Consider the following 18,763-nt stretch of genomic DNA (forward strand, 5'->3'; position numbering starts at 1 on the left):
GCTACCAGAAACCAGGAGTAGGGCCGTACAGCTCTCTGTGTCTCCTTCCTTCTAGTTCACACCAGAGTGACATGTTTGTCGACCTCTCCAACTTCAACAGGTGAGGTGATGAATGCTTCACTTCCACTTTGCAGTCCTTTTGAGCACCTGGGACACTCTCCCAGGAGTTAACAGATGTTGACATAAATCCCTTTGAGCTAAAAGCCAATTCTCTCATCACTGGGTTACTGCACTGAAGGTGAGCACTCTACCAAATGCGGCTGGGCACTGAAGCCAGCTGTGGCTATAACAGAAGAACCTGACCTGTTGGGCTCGGAGAGTTTCCTCTCAGCTGAACCTCTCTTGGAGCTGCTCTACCTACCTCCTAGACCACGAGTAAGCACAAAGGGGAGAGAGGTGCCAAGATGCCCAGCTTGGGGCCATTCTGGATATTTCTATCCAGAAAGAGACTAACAGCATTCAAGTGGCTGCCAGTGGAGTTTTGGGGATCTGACTGTTTAGTTTACCCATGCCCTTTTCCAGGGTCTAGTCTTTCAGGCCCTTAGTCTTTCAGGGCACATTTATACTGTTAAATGGAGTATAGTCAGAGAGTTGGCAAAGTACAGCACGACTTTAAGTGGCCTGTAGTTCTGGTGTGTCATAGCCCACCTCTTCTCAAAGAAACCCATGCTTCATCGTAAAACTATTCCATAGTCTTTCTGCCCGAAAGATTTGGTCTCTTAAGAAGAAGTCAGTGGCTAACTTTCCCATCCCTGCTTCATTTGTGACCTCTACAGAGGCAGGGTGGCAGAGTTTGGTGCAAAGGCACACAGACAACCCACAGCAGGCCAGAACCCATGGCAGATGTACCAACACGCGCTCAGAAACAAAACAAGGCCACGTTTTCTCCCACATCTTACACTGCAGCTTGCTCCATCATTAAGGCCAGTCTGTTGGCGTGATACATGAGTCTGGGCTTGACACCAAGCTTGGGCCTGGGTTCAAAGGGAGTAAAGGAGTAGCCTCTGGATTTCTGGTGTCTCTCTGTAAAACATGAGTCACAGAGCTTTGCTTCCTCGGAGGGCTGCTCTGAAGAAAACCGCATTAAATACTGTGTAGTGCCCATTTATTGCTCCAACATGCCAAAACCCAGACCTAAAAGGGGAGGGTGAACTTTAAGAAGTAGTGATCCCATCCTAGGTATTTACTAGTTGGAATGAAATAAGCCTCAACAAAACCAGGTGTAAATAAAAGCAGTTGAAGGAATCTAATTTAAAAAGCAGTTTCCTCTAAGTTGCACAAGTTTTACTGTGGTACTACTAGTTCTCCAGTAACTAAGTGTATGCTGCAGTAAAGTGCTCTTTTGTGACATACAGAAACTGGAAAACACTTTTAAAGGTAAACATAATATAATTTAGATCTTATATCTTAGAAAGGACATGAATACAACTACTATACATTGTCTTTCAAAAAATAATTCTGCTGTTGGATATCATTTGCATATGGCTATAGAAGTCCTTATCTAGTTACAAAAAGAGGGAAGTATATAAATCATCAAGGAAGGAAATACTGAGGTTTAAAACAGCCACAAATTTGTTTTTCTTCAGCTTATCATTTTAAAAACTCAAATGCTGCAATTCTGGATGAGTTGCCAGATTGTTTCCTTCATAATTCTGCCTTTCTCTTATCCATTCTTTAGGGATCAAAAACAAGCATATTAACTTCAGCCACTGAACACGCAAATCAGACAAACACATTCCCCTAACTTCAGGCTCTGATTAATTCCACTGGTAGCCTTTGACCTTGATTTCCACAATGTCTTGCAGTACATGCAGAAACTTGACCCAGTATCGGAAAACTGCAGAGATTTGGTTTGGAAAAAATAAAACCACCTTCATCTCCATTACCAAAGTGCTACATTAAAATCTATAAAACAAAGGGCTGAAAATCTGAAGTTTAGGCCTTGGAGCCAGTTTCACAATCTGTTTCCTGTAGCCAGAGTTCATTTGCAGCCAGTGGAAAAAACAACTTCTAAAAGATAAAAGGCAGTGCTGTGACTTTCAATCAATCTTAGCATTCAGTGTGGGAATATAGCCGTACCAAAGTCTAACACCAGCGTTTCAGTTCTCATTATGGTTCACTTTACTGATCTTGGATGTATGTAGCCACTGTTAGAGACACCCAGCAAGCACAAACTTATCATGGGAAAAACGAGATCTATCCAACTTCTGAAGATCAAAATTTAGATAGATATAAAGCAAGCATACGTGATGTGCCTATTCACAGGAAAACTGGGAGACCATAAAGAGTAACGACAGAACGGGACGGGAAGCTGAAGTGGGAGCTAATGTAAAAAAAAACAACAAAAAAACAACAAAAACCCAAAACAAAACATAAAAGGCACTGGCAGGATTATTTTCTTTGAACCCATCAGTTATGATGGGTGGAGGCCTTGAATGCTTAGAGAAGTCAAGACTCACATTTATTACAGGTAGTGATGATTTCAGTAGATATATTGTTCACAAGGGTGCCAAAGGCCTAGAGGAAGCAGCTGCACAAAGCAGTCCAGGCCTGTCCACACTGCCGAACAATGGCAACACAGACTCCTTGCAGAAAGGATTTTATGGGAAAAAGAGATTGGTCTTCCTTGAAAGGTACAGGTAATGATAGAATGACACTTATTTTGCAAGCTTTAGAGAAACCCTGCCAGAAAACAAAAGGAATGTCAGATGAAGAAACCAGATTCTTTACAAATAAAAGAGTTGTTGATGGCTGGTGCTGGTGAGCCAGCCCAAGCTCTGTTCCTGGACTCAGGAGCCGCTTGTGTGTCTTTCTGTGGTATGCAAGTAGCTTGTTCTGCTTTTAAGTTCAGTTTTGAGGTTTGAATTTTAGAATAGGAAATGTGTAAATGAGAAACGTAAAATAATTATGCAAGACCCTATAGGCCCAATGTCCTGTTTCTGATTTACTTGCATGTGTTCTTTTCCCTTTCAGTATACTCAAAATTGTAGTTTTATGATTGCTTTAATGTGACACCTGCAAATGGGTGGTTCTGCCCTTGTCTACATGTTTCCTTCTCCTCTTCTCTGCCAAGAGGTGAATTACATCAAGGAACTGACTTGGCTGAAAATTACTTTTATCAAAAAAGTGCTTTTTCGCTGCAGGAAAAGCAAGAACAAGAGCAATACCAGCCCATTGGGTGGCAGATTAGACTTAATCACAGAATGGTTGAGGTTGGAAGGGACCTCTGGAGGCCATCCGGTTTGCTTCCCTGGACAGCCTGTGCCTGTGCTCGGCCACCCTCACAGTAAAAAAATGTTTCCTGAATTTCTGAGGGAACCTCCTGTGTTTCAGTTTGCTCCCATTGCCTCTGGTCCCATCACTGGGCACCACTGGAAAGAGCCTGGCCCCATCCTCCTTGCACCCTCCCTCCAGTTATTTGTATGTATGGGTCGGAGCAATCCCAAGCACAAATACAGGCTGGGCGGAGAATGGATTGAGAGCAGCCCTGAGGAGAAGGACTTGGGGGTATTGGTTGATGAGAAGCTCAACACAAGCCAGCAATGTGCGCTTGCAACTCAGAAGGCCAACTGTATCCTGGACTGCATCAAAAGAAGCGTGGCCAGCAGGTCAAGGGAGGTGATTCTGCCCCTCTACTCCACTCTGGTGAGACCCCACCTGGAGTACTGCATCCAGCTCTGGGGCCCCCAACATAAAAAGGACATGGACCTGCTGGAACAGGTCCAGAGCAAGGCTGTGAAGGTGATTAGAGAGCTGGAGCACTTCTCCTGTGAAGACAGGCTGAGAGAGTTGGAGTTGTTCAGCCTGGAGAATACTCCAGGGAGACTTTATAGCAGCCTTCCAGTATCTGAAGGAGGCCTGCAAGAAAGATGGAGAGGGATTTTTTACAAGCGCATGTAGTGATAGGACCAGGGGTAATGGCTTCAAACTGAAAGAGGGTAAATTTAGATTAGGAAGAAATTCTTTACTCTGAGGGTGGCGAGACACTGAAACATGAGAAGCTGTGGATGCCCCATCCCTGTAAGTGTTCAAGGCCAGGTTGGATGAGGCTTTGAGCAACCTGGTCTAGTGGGAGGTGTCCCTGCCCATGGCAGGGGGGCTGGAACTAGATGATCTTTAAGGTCCCTTCCAACCCGAACCATTCTGTAATTCTGTAAGGTCCCCACAAGCCTTCTCTTCTCCAGGACCATCAACCCCAACAGAATGTGGATTAAAAAACCCTCTTGGATTAATTTGGATTACAAGACTGCAGAACTGTTGCCCAATTTTAATATTCCAGGTTTGTTTTTTTTTCTCCTGCTCATTTTCAAGTGTTGAAGGCGCTGCATTTCGCTTGCACGGACTGTTTGCACGGACTTTCTGCTGATGTGTTTACTTAGGCTACATCAAAGGCTTCTGTCGAGGCGTCCATCTGACGAGACTTCGGCCGTTGCTTCCAAACACGCCTGTGCTTAATTGTTTTTTGGCCAATGCAAATTTCTGAAGCAAACTCACCACCGGAATCGCTTTATTCCTGGCTGCCGCCAGCCATTTGCTGTTGCGGTTGAACACCTGTTAAAGTGGAAGACACATACACCAAAAAAACTCCAATATTACGGGAAAAAAAGACCTGTAGAGGACCGGCAAGCGGACGCTCTCTCTCGCTCTCCCTCAGCGCCTGCGGCAAGGCGGGATCCACGCGCCGACAGCCCCGCGCGCTGCCTGCCGGGACACGTAGTCCTCCTCTCCCCCCGCGCGGGGGCCCTTCGGCCGGACTACGCATCCTGACACTCCCCATTGGGCCGCCGGCTGCGAGTGCTGAAAGGCGATTGGCTGGCGGGCGCGTCCGTCATGCGTTGGCCTTGCCCGTTCCCGCCCACCCCCCCGCTCCGCGCTGGCCGGGGGGGTGGGGGGGTGTGTGTTTCGTCGGGGGGTCTGTGGCGGCCCGGACCCGGCGGGGAGGGCCGAGGGGGCCGCTCCGAGCCGCAGCGGAGAGGCAGGCCCGAGTCCGTCCCCTTCCCTCCATGCCTGGGGCGAGGAGGAGGAGCTGCCGGCGCTGCGGGGTGGTGGCTGCCCCGCTCCCCGCCGGGAGCGGCGAAGCCCCAGCGGCGTTGCTGGCTCGGCAGACCGGGCGGCGGTGGGCGGCGGTTGGCGGCGGCGCCCGCCGGGGCTGAGGGAACTGCCGCCCGCCCTGCCCCTCATGCGGCGCAGGCAGCGGTCTCTCCCCTCGCCGCCGCGTTTGTCGTCTTTGTGGGCGGGTTGGCGGCTGGCGGGAGCCCGCCATGGGGCGGCCGCGTCGGGGCTGCTGAGGCGGCGGCGGGGCAGCAGCCGGGCGGCCCCATGGAGGAGCGGGAAGGCGAGGTGCGGTGGGACGGGCTGTGCAGCCGCGACGCTGCCAGCCGCGCCGCCGCCTTGGATAACATCGGGCAAGCCGTTCTCCGCCGTAGCGAGACCATCGCTCCCGTGGCGGCGGTGCCGCTTAGCCGGGCGGCCGACGGGCCGCTGGTTCCCGCCGCCCGCGACGGGCTGAGCGAGGTGCTGGCCCGCCTGCTGATGCTCTCCAAGCGCTGCCCCTTCCCCGACGTGAGGGAGAAGAGCGAGGCGATCCTCAGCCGGGTGCAGGTAAGCACGGCAGACCCCACCTCCGCCGTGGGACGGGGCCGGGAGCGGCCCTGGGCGGCCGCGGGGCTCTCCCGGCCCCGTCTCACGGCAAGGGGTGCCCTCGACTTCCAGCTGTGCAACGGGGTGGGCATCTAACCCCGGCTGGTCAGACTTATTTGTGTAATAATACATGCTAAATGCTCCCCCACCCCTCGCGAAGAAACATTTGGGGAAAAAGCGTTATTAAAAGGCAAAGGAAAAAAAAAAAAGTGCGGTCCGGCGGAGAGGATTTAGCCATGAATGGCTGGCAAGTCGTTGGGGGTATCCCGAAGGAAGTGCTAACATGACAGCTTAAATGCTCTAGTTTTGGTCTGTAAGACCGGTACTGTGATATTGCCCGTTTTCTTTAATACAAAAGCAGGAAAGATTTGGGTATGAACATTCAGGGCTACCAATTAAAAATGTAAATCGGTGTGGGAAGTTTTTTAGCTTTTAAAAGGTGCATGAGCTTCAAGAATATTAAAGCACAGCCTGTCAGAATTCCCTTTTTGTTGCTTATTGGTAAATAGTTTCTCCACTGGCATTGGAAAGATCCAAGCTATTTTTTTATAGCTCACAGACAGTCTAGCCAATAGAGGATTACATTTACTGTACTGACCTTTTGTGCTAACAAAAATAAATGTTACTTTGTACTCTTCCACTGTTACAGTCTAATTATAGTTACTGGCATTGCAATTCTCTTGCTCACCTAAAGTTTTTGCTCAGGTCTTGGAATTCTGATGCAGGGCTTGTATCAACGAGTCCAGCAGCACTGCTAAAAATACTACTTGCTGCAGAGTAGGAAAAGGAAATTAAGGTATTTCTTTTAATCACAAGTGACTATATAGAGATATGCTTGGAGTTAGCTGCCTGATTCCCACAATTGTGTTTTTTCTACTTGAACTTACCAGGTTTAATATAGGGAATTTAGGGGAAAAAATAACATATATAATTATATCTAATACACATGTATATATATTATATATAAAACATTATATATATTATAATATGTATACAAAAACACATATATATGTATTTTAAAGAAACTTGTATATAGATCCATTTTTGCTCAGTCCTACTTTAAAATGGTTCAGAGAAATTAAGTGCTTGGATTATTGAAGCTGAGAGAGCCTCTGTTTATTTTATCTAACTTCTCAATAGTATACAACATGATAAATACACTATAATTTAATTTATTTTAAACAGTTTGGGCTGTATGGGGCATTTTTCTCACAGCAGATTTTTCCAGTAGAAGCTATAAATAAAACATGGTCTGTGTGAAAGGCTTGACAGCTATACTGCTTTTCTTTTAAAAACCCAAGGCAAAGAAACAAAACCACCCCTCACCAACTTGAATATTAAGTTGAAAACTTAATCTCGTACCTTTGCATTAGCATCTTCCCTGTTAAAGATTCGAATGAGATGTGATCCCATTACCAGTGAGAATGATGAGTCACTGGATCAGACTGCTAAGGGAAGACTTGCTTTTATCAGGCACAAGTTATCAGAGCCTATTCAAAGGCCAAACAGGTGGTGATCTCTCACCTGTCTTGGAGGAGGTCAGAATACATGATCTGATGACTCCTTCTTAGGTTTTTATGTATAAAATTACTGGCGTGTTCAACTACTAGTCGTGTTTAGAAACTTTGTTACTAACTTTTTTTAAATAGGCCAAAAAGTTCTAGCAGAAAATACATCCGTCTTGATAAAGCAAATGCAAGTTCAAATTCCATGGTGGTAGCTGACTTGATTAATAAAAATAAATGTGAAAGATATAATAGATATGAAACCAATTGTATACACACCAGCTGCAGTAAAGGTTTAACAACAAGTTAAGCAAAATAAAACCAAATACAACATTACTTTAAGAAAATATTTAAAGGCTGCTTTTGTAGCTTTTCTTCTTAGGAACTAGATCTATGAGAGAAGTGGCAAGTCTTAGTTCTTATGACTGTACTCATAAATGAAAATTTTCATTGTAATCTTTGGATCCACATTTGTGGAAGAAATAATCTAACCCAAGTATTCCATTTTGGATGCTGCGGACTGTTGTCAGGCATGAAATGGTTTTCTGTTGATTTCATGGCCAAGAGGAATTCTATTCAAATATCTGCAATGAAGATGGCAGATAAAGCAAACTATTAAATTAAATTTAATTATCCCATAGAACTCATGGCTTTCAGCAGTTATTCTAAAGGTAAGTAGCTTAGTAACACTATAAAAATGTGAAATCGTATTCAGAATAGTAACAGTACTTAAAGGACTCAATTGTATTACTTTATCTCCCTGTTTTGGGATACGAAACTATCTTCCTTTAAGTCTACAGCAATATGTAGCATTATGCTCTCTAAACCTTATTCTCTGCCAAGTTCTTAAAGGACATAGAGCCTGAGGCAGGAGGCGGTAACTTTGAACCCAAAGGTTCTCCTGGGATCTGGTGCTTTCCTCCTTCCCTCTCCTATGGGATGGTCCAACTCAGACTAGTAGTCTGAGCTTGGACTCTTCCTGCCCGCTCCCCCCACCCTGCCCAGTAAAATGGAGAATTGTAAAATGTGCTTTCTTCATCTTTCTGCCCTGCATCCAGGATAGGTCAGTGAGGAAATCAAAGATTTGAAATTTTCTGTGTGGTCTGATAGCTATTTTTTTTTTTCTGGGACTAGTGCCCTTTTGCCTGTGGGGGTAATCAACAAATATTTAGGCATAAGCAACTATGCTGATGGTGTTTTTGCAGCTTTGTGTCTGGAGCAAGTTGGTAGAATGCATTATATGGCTGGTGTAAGCTGCAGGCTTGGCAGCAGCCTCTGTCCGCATGGCATCTCTCTGAGCCTGCCTTTGTTATGGTCTTTTTTTCTGGAGAAAAAGTCCTCTGAAATATGGTGGAATCCTAAGTGTGCAACTTTTTTCTTTGCTGTTAATAAATACTATTATTAATGCTATTATTAGTAAATAGTATTGCCTGTATTAGAATTTATTAAAATAAATTATTGTTCATTGTAAATTCCTGTGAATTTGACTTATATTCAGGATAATGAGTTTCTTATTGTAGGTTATATATATTTATATATAATAATACATTTTTTTTTGCATAAGAGAATATATCTAATTTCTCATTTAGCTTAGACAAGTTGTTTTTGTAAGAATTATTACAAAGACAGTATCAGCAAACTAGCCCTCTTTTTTCTCATTAAGACTTCCTTGGTTTTATTAATAAAAGCAAGGTAGCTAAAGTCACTGACCAAATATATATATATATTTTTTTAAATATTTTAAAGATATTTCAATTGCAATGCTTTAACCAAGTGAAAAGAGTTTGAATGTTTGTGTATGAATATATTTGATGAGTGTTTTTTGAGATAAAACCCCAAATATGTCACAGCTTTTTGATAACTTCTTGCATATGTGTTGTTTTGCACATATTTATAGCATGTTGCTTATGACCTTGCAGAATAGTGGGTCACTCCACCTAGTATGCTAGCCTGCACACCAACACAAAAATACTGGGGAATGAACAGCGGTGGAAGGTTTTAACACGTGATCATCAGAAGTATTCTGCCCAGCCTCAATCAGATCAATTAGATGTACGTGACAGGAATATAAAGACAAAGCGTACTTCAGTAGCTGGAGAAGAATCATTGAAAGTATGAGATTTGCTAGTTAAAACCTTAATCATCCAATGGCTTTTGGAAAAGACTGAGCAGAGCATACTGCTCTGCTGAGATATATAAATACATAAAAATAGTCTTTTAGATTAACAAAGAGAATGCCTAAATGGGATGCAGGCTCTGCAGAAGTGACCACAAGATGTTAGCCTACACAGGCTAAAAGATGACAGAACAGCAGAATAATGTCGAAAAGCTTAGAATTTGGCATGCAAAGCTGGATTGGGGGGCAAATATAAAGAAGAAAGAAACTGGTTTCAACTTCTTTGAGAAGTAATGTAGTAGTCCCAAACACTTTCACTGAAGGGGAAAATTAATAATGAAAAAAGGACTTTGTTCCCCATTGATGTAAACACAAGAAACAAAAAAAAAAAAGGGGGGGAAATTCTATGTTGCTGAAGATGCGTGAACAAAAGTGGGACAGTGAAATACATAATGAGGTATAGCTAAAAGGGATATTGGAAGAAAGCAAAAAGTAAAAGAGCCACAGATTGATGGATTGACAGATAGTGCTGAGGTGATTGAAATGTTTTCTGAAATGGTTAATCCATCCACTGTAGTTAATAGCCACGATAAAAGCGTAAACAGTACTTGTCCCAGACTAGGGGGAAACAACTTTAGGTTGCTTGGATAAGCAACAGATTTTTTCAATCTTGTGGGGCCTGATGAAATTCATTCTGAGGTGCTTAAAAAACCAAAACAACTAGCTGAAGCAATCTCAGACCTGATAGTGATAGCGAAGGGAAATAGTCGACTCAGAGAATAAAGGTGCGTGCCTCTTCAGTATGGGCTAAGTGGGATAGAACGAAGGGGAAACTGGCGGATTTTTACTTTAGCTCAAAGAAAAAATACTGGAGCAGGGACAAATCACACTTTAGTGCCTAGAAAAAGATGCTGAACAACAGTCAAAACAGATTTATCCAGGATAAATTATTTTAAATCTGGCATTTCTACTTTTTCTATGATGGAGTAACAGGCCTTGTGGTGCAGAGAGATGATGTAATGTTAATATGCTGATATATTTGAGTCCTCAATATTTGCATGATATTATCATTAACAAGCTAGGGAATTATGATCTAGAAACTACTGTGCAGTGAGTAAAATTAGCTGGAAAACCAGCCCCAGAAGGTAAGCAAGGTCAGGTAGCAAGTACTTGGTACAGATTCTACAAGGGCCTGTCCAGCACGATCTTGATTAACAAAATTTTTTTCTTGTTGAATTGCAGATTACAAGATGAGAGGGAGGGTAAAAATACCGGAGAGCAGCCATAGAATTTAAAATTATGTTAATAGTTAATAGGAGCTTGTATTATATCTTCTGGACCTCTGCTATTTTTTTTTTTTTTTTTTTTTGAAGAAATTGGTGGTGGGTGGTATGGTCAGCTAAAAAGGAGGCTAGTGCAATATGTTCCCAAATAAATGGGCGCCAGAGGGGATGAAAAGACTGCTGGAAAGAGGAAGGAAACATGAGCTAGAATGAGTGATGTATTGATCTAAATTCCAGCAAGACTTTGGTTAGACATGTGGGCGAAAATTTAAAGGATTAGGGTAGTAAAGCATAGGCTATCCAGTGATGTTCATCGCTAGAACTCTTTGTCTAAACTGTTCTTAAACATCATGTAGGAGTGACAGGCTTATTTGATCTCACACTGGGAAAGGCAGAACATTGCTAACTGGATGATTTTTCCTTCCAGCCTCTTTTTCTGTGTTTTGTGTTGGTAACTGCTTGGAGGGATGCACCCTCCAAGTACTCTCCCTTTGACCTTGAAGACCATATTTACCAGATATCTAGCACTGGAACTTGTGGTCTGGAACCTCTGTCTCACTGAAAAGCAGCAGGTGGGCTTGGGAGGACTTTAAGTGCCTCCTTGTTTTCTTAGGCCTACAGCTTTAGTGGATAGGTAAACAGAATCTCATACATGCTCACAGGGCTGTATGGCACATAACATGAGAGGGGTCATATCAGCACCTAAATATATATCCTATTGTATTATAACCTTCGGGCACTGCCTGTGACCTCAGCTTGCTTGGCAGGGGACATAGAATGGAACACCCTTACTTTCCAAATCCCAGCAAAATACTTGTATGGATTTAAATTAAATGAGCATCCAGAAAGGATGGGAAGACTTCTAGTCACAGCCAGAACAGGCATCCTGTCCTCTTCCTCCGCCACAGCATGTGTGACAAATAAAGCCTCTGCCGGGAGAGGAGGTAGTAGCTCCCCTGTGTATGTCCATAAAGGATAAAACAGGAGTTACTTTTCTGTTTCATTGCTAGATTTTTCTCACAATAGAGTTCACTGTCTCTTTGCTTTGTGTATGCCCTGTGGTGCATGCTTGTTAAGAGTAGTAAGAGTGAAACTCAAATATGCTCCTTGCTCTCAAATGGTTTATCCTGATGACTCTGGTATTACAGGAGACTGGCTAACTTTCCAAATCTTTAACCTGCTTTTGGTGTAATCTTTGATAAATGACTTCATAACTTTTTCTTCAGTCTTTTTAGCCTTCTTGCACAACAGAAGTAACTTTCTTTAGTGAGTCTTTAAATCTGTAGCTAGGCAGATCTGTTAGATTGTGGGATTTTTTTTGTCTGAGTAAATTTGGCTGTGTCCTGCTGTATGATAATAATGTTCCCCTGTGATGCTTACTGTTGGTCAGTCACCATGGAAAGGTGTATCAGATGAAATTTATAGTCTGTTCAAGCCTACGAATTTAAATACAGTATCCTCACTTGTGGTGGTGAATCTGATCCATCTGGAAGCTGACTAGTCTCCTTCCACAATGCCAATACCCAAATGGGTTTCTGTTTCCCATAGTACTCTTATGCAAAGTGAATGAAAACATCCTTTTTTGTGAGTTCACTTCAGAGCAAAAGTATGTTCTGTCCCTTCCAACCATTAGGTGGAATGGGTTTAATTATGTATTGTAGGGTGCTCCCTTCAAAAGCTGCATGTCACTCTGCCAGATTGCTAGTTTAGAAAACGTTTGTCTGTTAGGGTTTTTTTTGTGGTGTTCGGATACTTTGGCTCTTCTCAATATTGTGAGAGATACTGAAGTAATGACACGATGCACTTATTTACAACTTCTGCTAGCTTACAGAAAGAATCGTACCTCTGCAGTATTTATTGTAAACATGTTCTGATGATGAGTCTGTATCACATGCGTGTGGTGAGGCTGGCTGGAGAAGTTAAGGGAGAAGACTTAATCTTGACACGTCAGGGAATGTTCTGAACAGGGGTGTGAACATATTTTTAAAAAAAAAAACTTAAATTGTCAATAGTCCTTAGATTGCTTTGTCTGACTCCCCCCTTCTTCAGCCTACTTGCCTGCTTTCTGAAGGCTCCAGTCTGTTTGTTGAGAGAGATGAAGAGAAATTTTCTTTTGCGGAGCTTGTCAGCTGCAGAATTGCTTGACCCTGAGAATGTCTTTAGTTGGAATAAAGAGTTGCTCGAAAACAGTGGAGGTTCTCAAAGTGATGTAGGATATCTGGGTCACTTCAAATGCTGTTTCTGTGTTTGGAGCCTTTCCATAATTTTCCATGCCAGCTGTATGCCATTCTTCTTCTATGGAAATAAGCTTTGCTTAGTCAACTTTTTCTTATAATTGTTTGGGATAACTTCGTCTGTAAATTTATGGGTTTACGTGATTCTGCTGAATTGATTTTTCAGGACATCATAACTAGAACTTTTATTTTCAAAAGAAGTGAAGAGTGAAGCACGTATTTGATAATATTGGCTTTGTTGATATTTATTTTTTGACTGCATTGAAATGCTTTAAACTGAAGAACTAGAACACAAACATTTCCTCATCTCTTACTATTTACTAATGAGGTAAGCAACTGTAGGGTGTGTGTTGGTGGCTTACATAAAAAAAGGTTTGTTTCCTGATTTTTTTTTTTTTTTTTTTGCACAGGAGCTAATATGTAGAGATCTACAGAAACCAAAAATGCTTCAGCTTGAATGCATCTGTTCTCCTGATCTGGCAGTTGCTAAGTCACACGAGCTCTGGTTTAGGGTATTGTATTTTTGTATCTAGTCATGTATTCTAGTGTCAACTTCGTCCTTTATCTTGAACTATTTTTCTCACTCTGATACTAATGGTGTATGGGTAGCAGCGATCCTTCCCCTTTCCGCACTGATTTTGCTAGAAGTTCTGCTCTCCTTTAGTTTGCCAAAAAGGCAACTTATTTCTATTCTAAAAAAAACCCAACACTCGTAATTTGTTTTCCCCATTTGGTACGTAAATAACTGTCTTAATTTTGGGGTGTTGGAATGCGTTTGGATCCTTTTTGCTTACATACGGAGAAATTTTATGCATTTTGAGGAGAGATTTTTCAATCAAAGTGAAAAATGCTAAGAATTTGGAAAGGTTTAGAAATTAGCATATGATATGCAAAGTATTAAGTAAAAAAAAAATGGACTCCTAGGTTATGTAAAATAATACATCTTCCATTAGCTTGACCAAAGTATGTTGTTTAGAAGAAAATTACATTGTCTCACTGTGAAAAGTGCAAAGTGAGCATTGAAGAAATACTTGCTGTTTTGTCATCTTGCTCTTGACTTTTTCTTCAGGTCAGGGTTTCTCCTTTTACAATGAACTTAGTGGAAAAGTACTGAATATACCATTGTGTGACAGAAAAATAGTTTTGAAAGCTTGAGTATATTTTTCTGTGGATACTGAGTGTTCAAATTTCCAAAAATATGGTTTGCTGTCAGTATGGTTTTCTATTCCAGTAAGTTGTTTACGGTTTAAGGGGGAGGGGGGGAAGCTTGGCACTCTCTCCAGAAATCAAGTGAAACATGGAAATCTTCACTTGGACCTACATACATGAATTACATCCAAAAAGTTAAGTGGTGGTTTTTTTCTTGTTTACCACTTTCTTGATGTTTCCAGTGACTTTGACTTTATTTTTTTTTCTTTGTTTTTCTTCTGGAACGCTTAGGTTAGATTGCTGCCAAAAGTTGGGTTGGGAAGGTGAACTGGTTTAGTTCTAGTTAAACCTAGTAAACAATTAACCATTTTCCTTACTCCACCTTTATGTAGAAACCACATTTGTTCTTTCAAGGCATTCTGGGCCAGGAGTATCACCCAGTGTTGTGTACTAGTGCCCAAATTGTACCCCAGAATACATTGGGCTGGTATTTTAAAAATAAAGGTGATGCTAGAATGCATATAGCTACTTATGAAATTTAATCGGATACAAATCTTTTTTCTGTGCAACTACAAGAACTTAGTTTCAATCCAGGCATGTGCTAAAGGAAAAGACAGTGCTTGTGAAAACGTGGTTGTTTTTTACTGTAAATTAATTAGAAATTTTAACTTTTCTTCACTTTTCTGTGCTTTTTGGAGTCAGCAATAAGATTTTCTCATTTGCAAGTCTTACCTGGCAAGTCCTTTGTCTACCTAAATATCTGACTGGCTCTGTGAGTCTAAGTTTTGAGACTCAAGGTGTAACAACCTCTTACTTAAATTTTCTTCCTTGGGATATTCTTACTTGCTATTGAATTATTTTTAAACAGTTGTTCTTCCAAAATCTGTATTTTAGTTAAGGATTCCTTAGCTCCTGGAGAGTAAACATGGAATAATAAGATATTTGTTCAAAGGAGGAACAAACTTGAAAATGGAAACTTACTTAAAGCTCTAAAGCCTTTTCTGTGTGCTTTTTTTTTTTTTTTTTTAATTTTCTGGAGGGGGGCCTCTTTTCTGAAAGATTTTTTCCATTGCAGCTTGTTGTTGAGCCTCCACTGTTTCTGGTGTTTTGGTGTAACAAAACTTAGCTTTAAAATGCAGCCTGTTTGCCAACAGCACATTCCACTCAGATTAAACTGTTTGTTTGGATTTTCCATTTATTTAAATTTTAGTTCTAATCTAGATTTTCACTGGTTTCCATGTAAAAGACTGAAGAGAGGAAAAAGCTTTTCTTGTATACATTTTCTTTGTATTTCTCTGAGTTTCCAATCAATGCTGAGTGCAAACTTATGTCCATTTAACAGTACTAAATAATTGGCAGCTGCCATGCATGTAACGCACATAACGTTTTCTGGAGATCACCATGTCATGAAGATAAGTCCTTATCAGGACAAGATTGCTTTAGGTATTTCCCCTAACTTCATATGTGTCCATTCTGTCCTTCCTGCTTGTGTTACAGAAAAGGTTTTAGAAGCATTGTAACTTTACCTAGATTATTTTTCTTTTTTTTTAATAGGTATGTTCATAACAGTTGCATATATTTGCTTCAAAACTAATGCATAAGTAGTGTTCTGTACGAGAAGCTTCATTCTGACTTTTTCATTGTTACTGTTCTGTTCCTGGACACAGGAAAAGAAGCCAAATGGAAATGTTGTTGTCTGGCTTTTAGAATGCATACTGATATCTTGGCTTCTAGTGTTCTGCTTTTCTAACTATTCCGAACATGGCAACTGTGCTTGGCTGATGGCGTCTGGAATCTGTCGGAAGAAGAGTATGTGTAAATTGGGAAGCTCAAGCGTTGCTTCTCTTTCTTTCATTACTTGGTGTCAGATCTTCCTGTTAAAGGATTCAAGTTTTTGGATGAGGTTTCGCTAGGAATGAAAGATGTTGGGTTTTTAATGCAGAAGATACTTTTTGTATTGCACAATGTAAAATATAATGAAATTTTAGATTCTAAAGGTAGTAGTTAACTCTATATAGCTTTTGCATTAAGCAAATACCTGATGCTGAAGCAGAGACTGTTTTGTGGTTTTGTTGGTTTTTTTTCTACTTTTTAGAGTTGGCTAGTAGGTTTGCTTACACCGGTAAAAGAGATTTGAGAGAAGTACAGTCTTCATACACTCTGAATTCAGGGTGCAAATCATTACTGCTCAAGGCAGTGGGAAATATGGCTGCTTCATAGTCCTTCCAGTGCAAAAATTATTTTTACAGTGATACATCCTATATACGTGCCTTACACCTATGTTCCTCCTCTCAGAGCCAGAGATCTGCATTAGAGGGTTCAGCAGTGCAATGTGTGTCACAGATTTGCATGTTTTGGGGGAAGTACAATTCCTGTATCTCAGATCTTCTGGGGTATGGTAGCTACATGGCTCAAAAGTAGTTCCCAGTAATAATAAATCTTCATGCATGCACATAAAAACATGCTAAAATGATTAAGAAGATTCTGAAAATCTCATGTGGAAACTGAATAACTTGCTGTTCCCTCAAAAAATAATTGCTAAAAAGTACTTGGGAAGATGTCCTGAGGTTAAAAAAACCAAAACACTTTACAGAGAGTAATTTCAGATTTGAATACCATCTCCACACCAGTGTCCACACCCCAGAAATAACACTTGAACTTTTTCAAGTCGGTTCAGACAGACAGCTCACCTTGGTTCAGCTCATCAGAAACTTCTGAGAGTCCTAGTAAATGCTTGTTATACAACCTGACAAGCTTTCTCTGAAGTAAATGGGCAAAATGGAGACTTGGCCCCAAATTCTTGTAACATCTCATCTTAATTTCAGGACTAAATGGTGTGCTATCTGGGAACTGTTTGTGACCTTTGTTATTCAGAGCTGGTTACCTAGGTGCTTTGGTGCTTACCTCTTGATAAACCAGATTAATACAGCAAATGCAGCAATAACAGCCGACTTCTCAGTGCCAGCCCCATTTAAGCCTAGTTTGTAATGGCCTGTTCCAGCTGGTATTTTGTAACAGATGTTTGTAATTGTGTTTGCGCTTTATTCAGGGATGCTGGCCTGGGAGGGCCAAAGCAGTATGTTTCAGTGAGCCTACTACCTTGTGTTGAAGATAGGGCTTTGGTGCAGACTTATCCCAGAATTCTGCAGTAGTGATACTTTGCATCTCTTATTTCCTATTTGCACACAGAAGCTGGTAGAAAGATGCCTTGGTCAGGAGATCAAGTGGGGCAGATGCCAGAGTGGTAATCTGATAGAGTGACCTTTGCTGTGTTCTCCCAGTCTCTCATGCAGTAGCAGTCCAGCAAAAGCAGAAATCTGTCTGGCCATGCTGGTACTTGGCACTGTCTGGAGTGGCTTAAATCTTGCCTCAGTGCACTTGCTAAATAGCTTATTATTGTGGAGGGATGGGCTAGAGAGGAAGATATTCTTTCTTCTCGGTTACTACAAAACACTTTCTAGATTTGCCAAATAAATATGCAGTGAGTAGACCCTTGGATGTAACATTCTCACCTTGGTTGCACTAGGGCCAAACCGAAGGGAACTACATAGGGTTGAGAATAGGGTTTCATAGTGGGCTTTGCTCTACCTTGCTGCCTAGAGCTGGGCAAATTTGGAACTGAAGCAGATCTTCTGTCCCTTGCTGATGGTGAAAGTCATTCATTTGATGCCAGTTCTGTTAGGACATTTACTGGGTATGCTATCATTTTTCCAAAAGACTATGTACTTGAATTATATTACAGAAAAACTCAGAATTTTTTTCTTTATAGGTAGTTGGTTTAGACAGCTATAAGGAGATACCTTCTCGATTTTGTAACAGAAACAAACATACAAATCTCTATCATCATGTGAGTGTTTTCATAACTTCAGCAGAAAAATGAATACTAATATTTAAATATTTTTCTCTATATAATAATTGAATATTTGTTTACAAACAACAGAGTAGACAATCACACTAGGTAGGACTTGTAAAAAGCATTGAGTTCCTTTGTTGTCCAGAATTTCCAAGAAATGTAAATGGAAATCAAATTGGAAAGAGCACAGGCTGTAAGTTGTAATTAAGTATATACAATGTAGTAAGAGGCAAGCAATCCAACAAAGAACTAACTCTAACTTCTTAAGCCAAGCATTATTTATTTCATCTTGAAATAGCACGGAGGGATTTTACTAGGGATAAAATTATGCAAAATATCTTCTCCTTCTGTAACAGAAGTCAGGGATAATATAATTTAATAGCCTCACTTGAGACATGATTCCCTTATATAGTGCAATCTAGTAGATTCTGATGCTCACTGAAATCAAGCAGTGTATCTCTTAGAGATTAAGACGGTCTTAATATGGATAATAGAATCTGTAAAAAACTATGAGCATGAAGGTCTCACATTCCAGACTGCTTTGCCCCTCTCAATGACTTGAGAGGGCAGTTGAATAGACAAAGTAGATCTTCTCAAGCAGTACAAATCGCATGTTTTTCCTTAAAGTAGTAAATATATTAGAGCATTTGCCTTAGATGTATGAGTTTCCCGTTCAAGCATGAGTGGTATCTGGACTGAACTGTAATTTTAAACCTGGTCTGCCTTATCTCAAATAAGAGACTTAGTTTTGAAGGTCTTGTTTATTGACAGGATGTCACATGGAGAAATAAGTACCTGAGGTCTTAAAACTTCCTCAAGTTAGGAAAAAATACCAGTTGTCCAGCTGCTGTGAAATTCATTTGCCTCAGTGCAAAAGTGCTTTATATTAAAACCAAAGTGGTGAGGAAGTTTCTAAGGCCCTCTGAGGTGGAGTGAGGGATTTTACCCGAGTAGCTGTACTACAGTTTTTAGATTAATTAGGT

General features: G+C 41.2%; 1 protein-coding gene across 2 annotated transcripts in view; it reads left to right on the top strand.

The window, feature by feature from the left end:
• Nucleotides 1–4,886: 4,886 nt before the first annotated feature.
• Nucleotides 4,887–18,763, top strand: part of SESN1 (sestrin 1) — an 81,298-nt gene continuing 67,421 nt past the window's right edge. Inside the window, exons 1-2 of one of the 2 annotated variants that reach the window (XM_074580980.1) lie at nt 5,108–5,601; nt 13,189–13,290. In XM_074580980.1, coding sequence (XP_074437081.1) covers nt 5,320–5,601; nt 13,189–13,290 — 384 coding nt within the window. In that variant the 5' untranslated portion in view covers nt 5,108–5,319. Of the gene's footprint in view, nt 5,602–13,188; nt 13,291–18,763 lie in introns of both variants that reach the window. The other variant, XM_074580981.1, reaches the window with a different exon arrangement.

The sequence above is a fragment of the Larus michahellis genome, chromosome 3, assembly GCF_964199755.1.
Source record: "Larus michahellis chromosome 3, bLarMic1.1, whole genome shotgun sequence".
NCBI classification, from domain to species: domain Eukaryota; kingdom Metazoa; phylum Chordata; class Aves; order Charadriiformes; family Laridae; genus Larus; species Larus michahellis.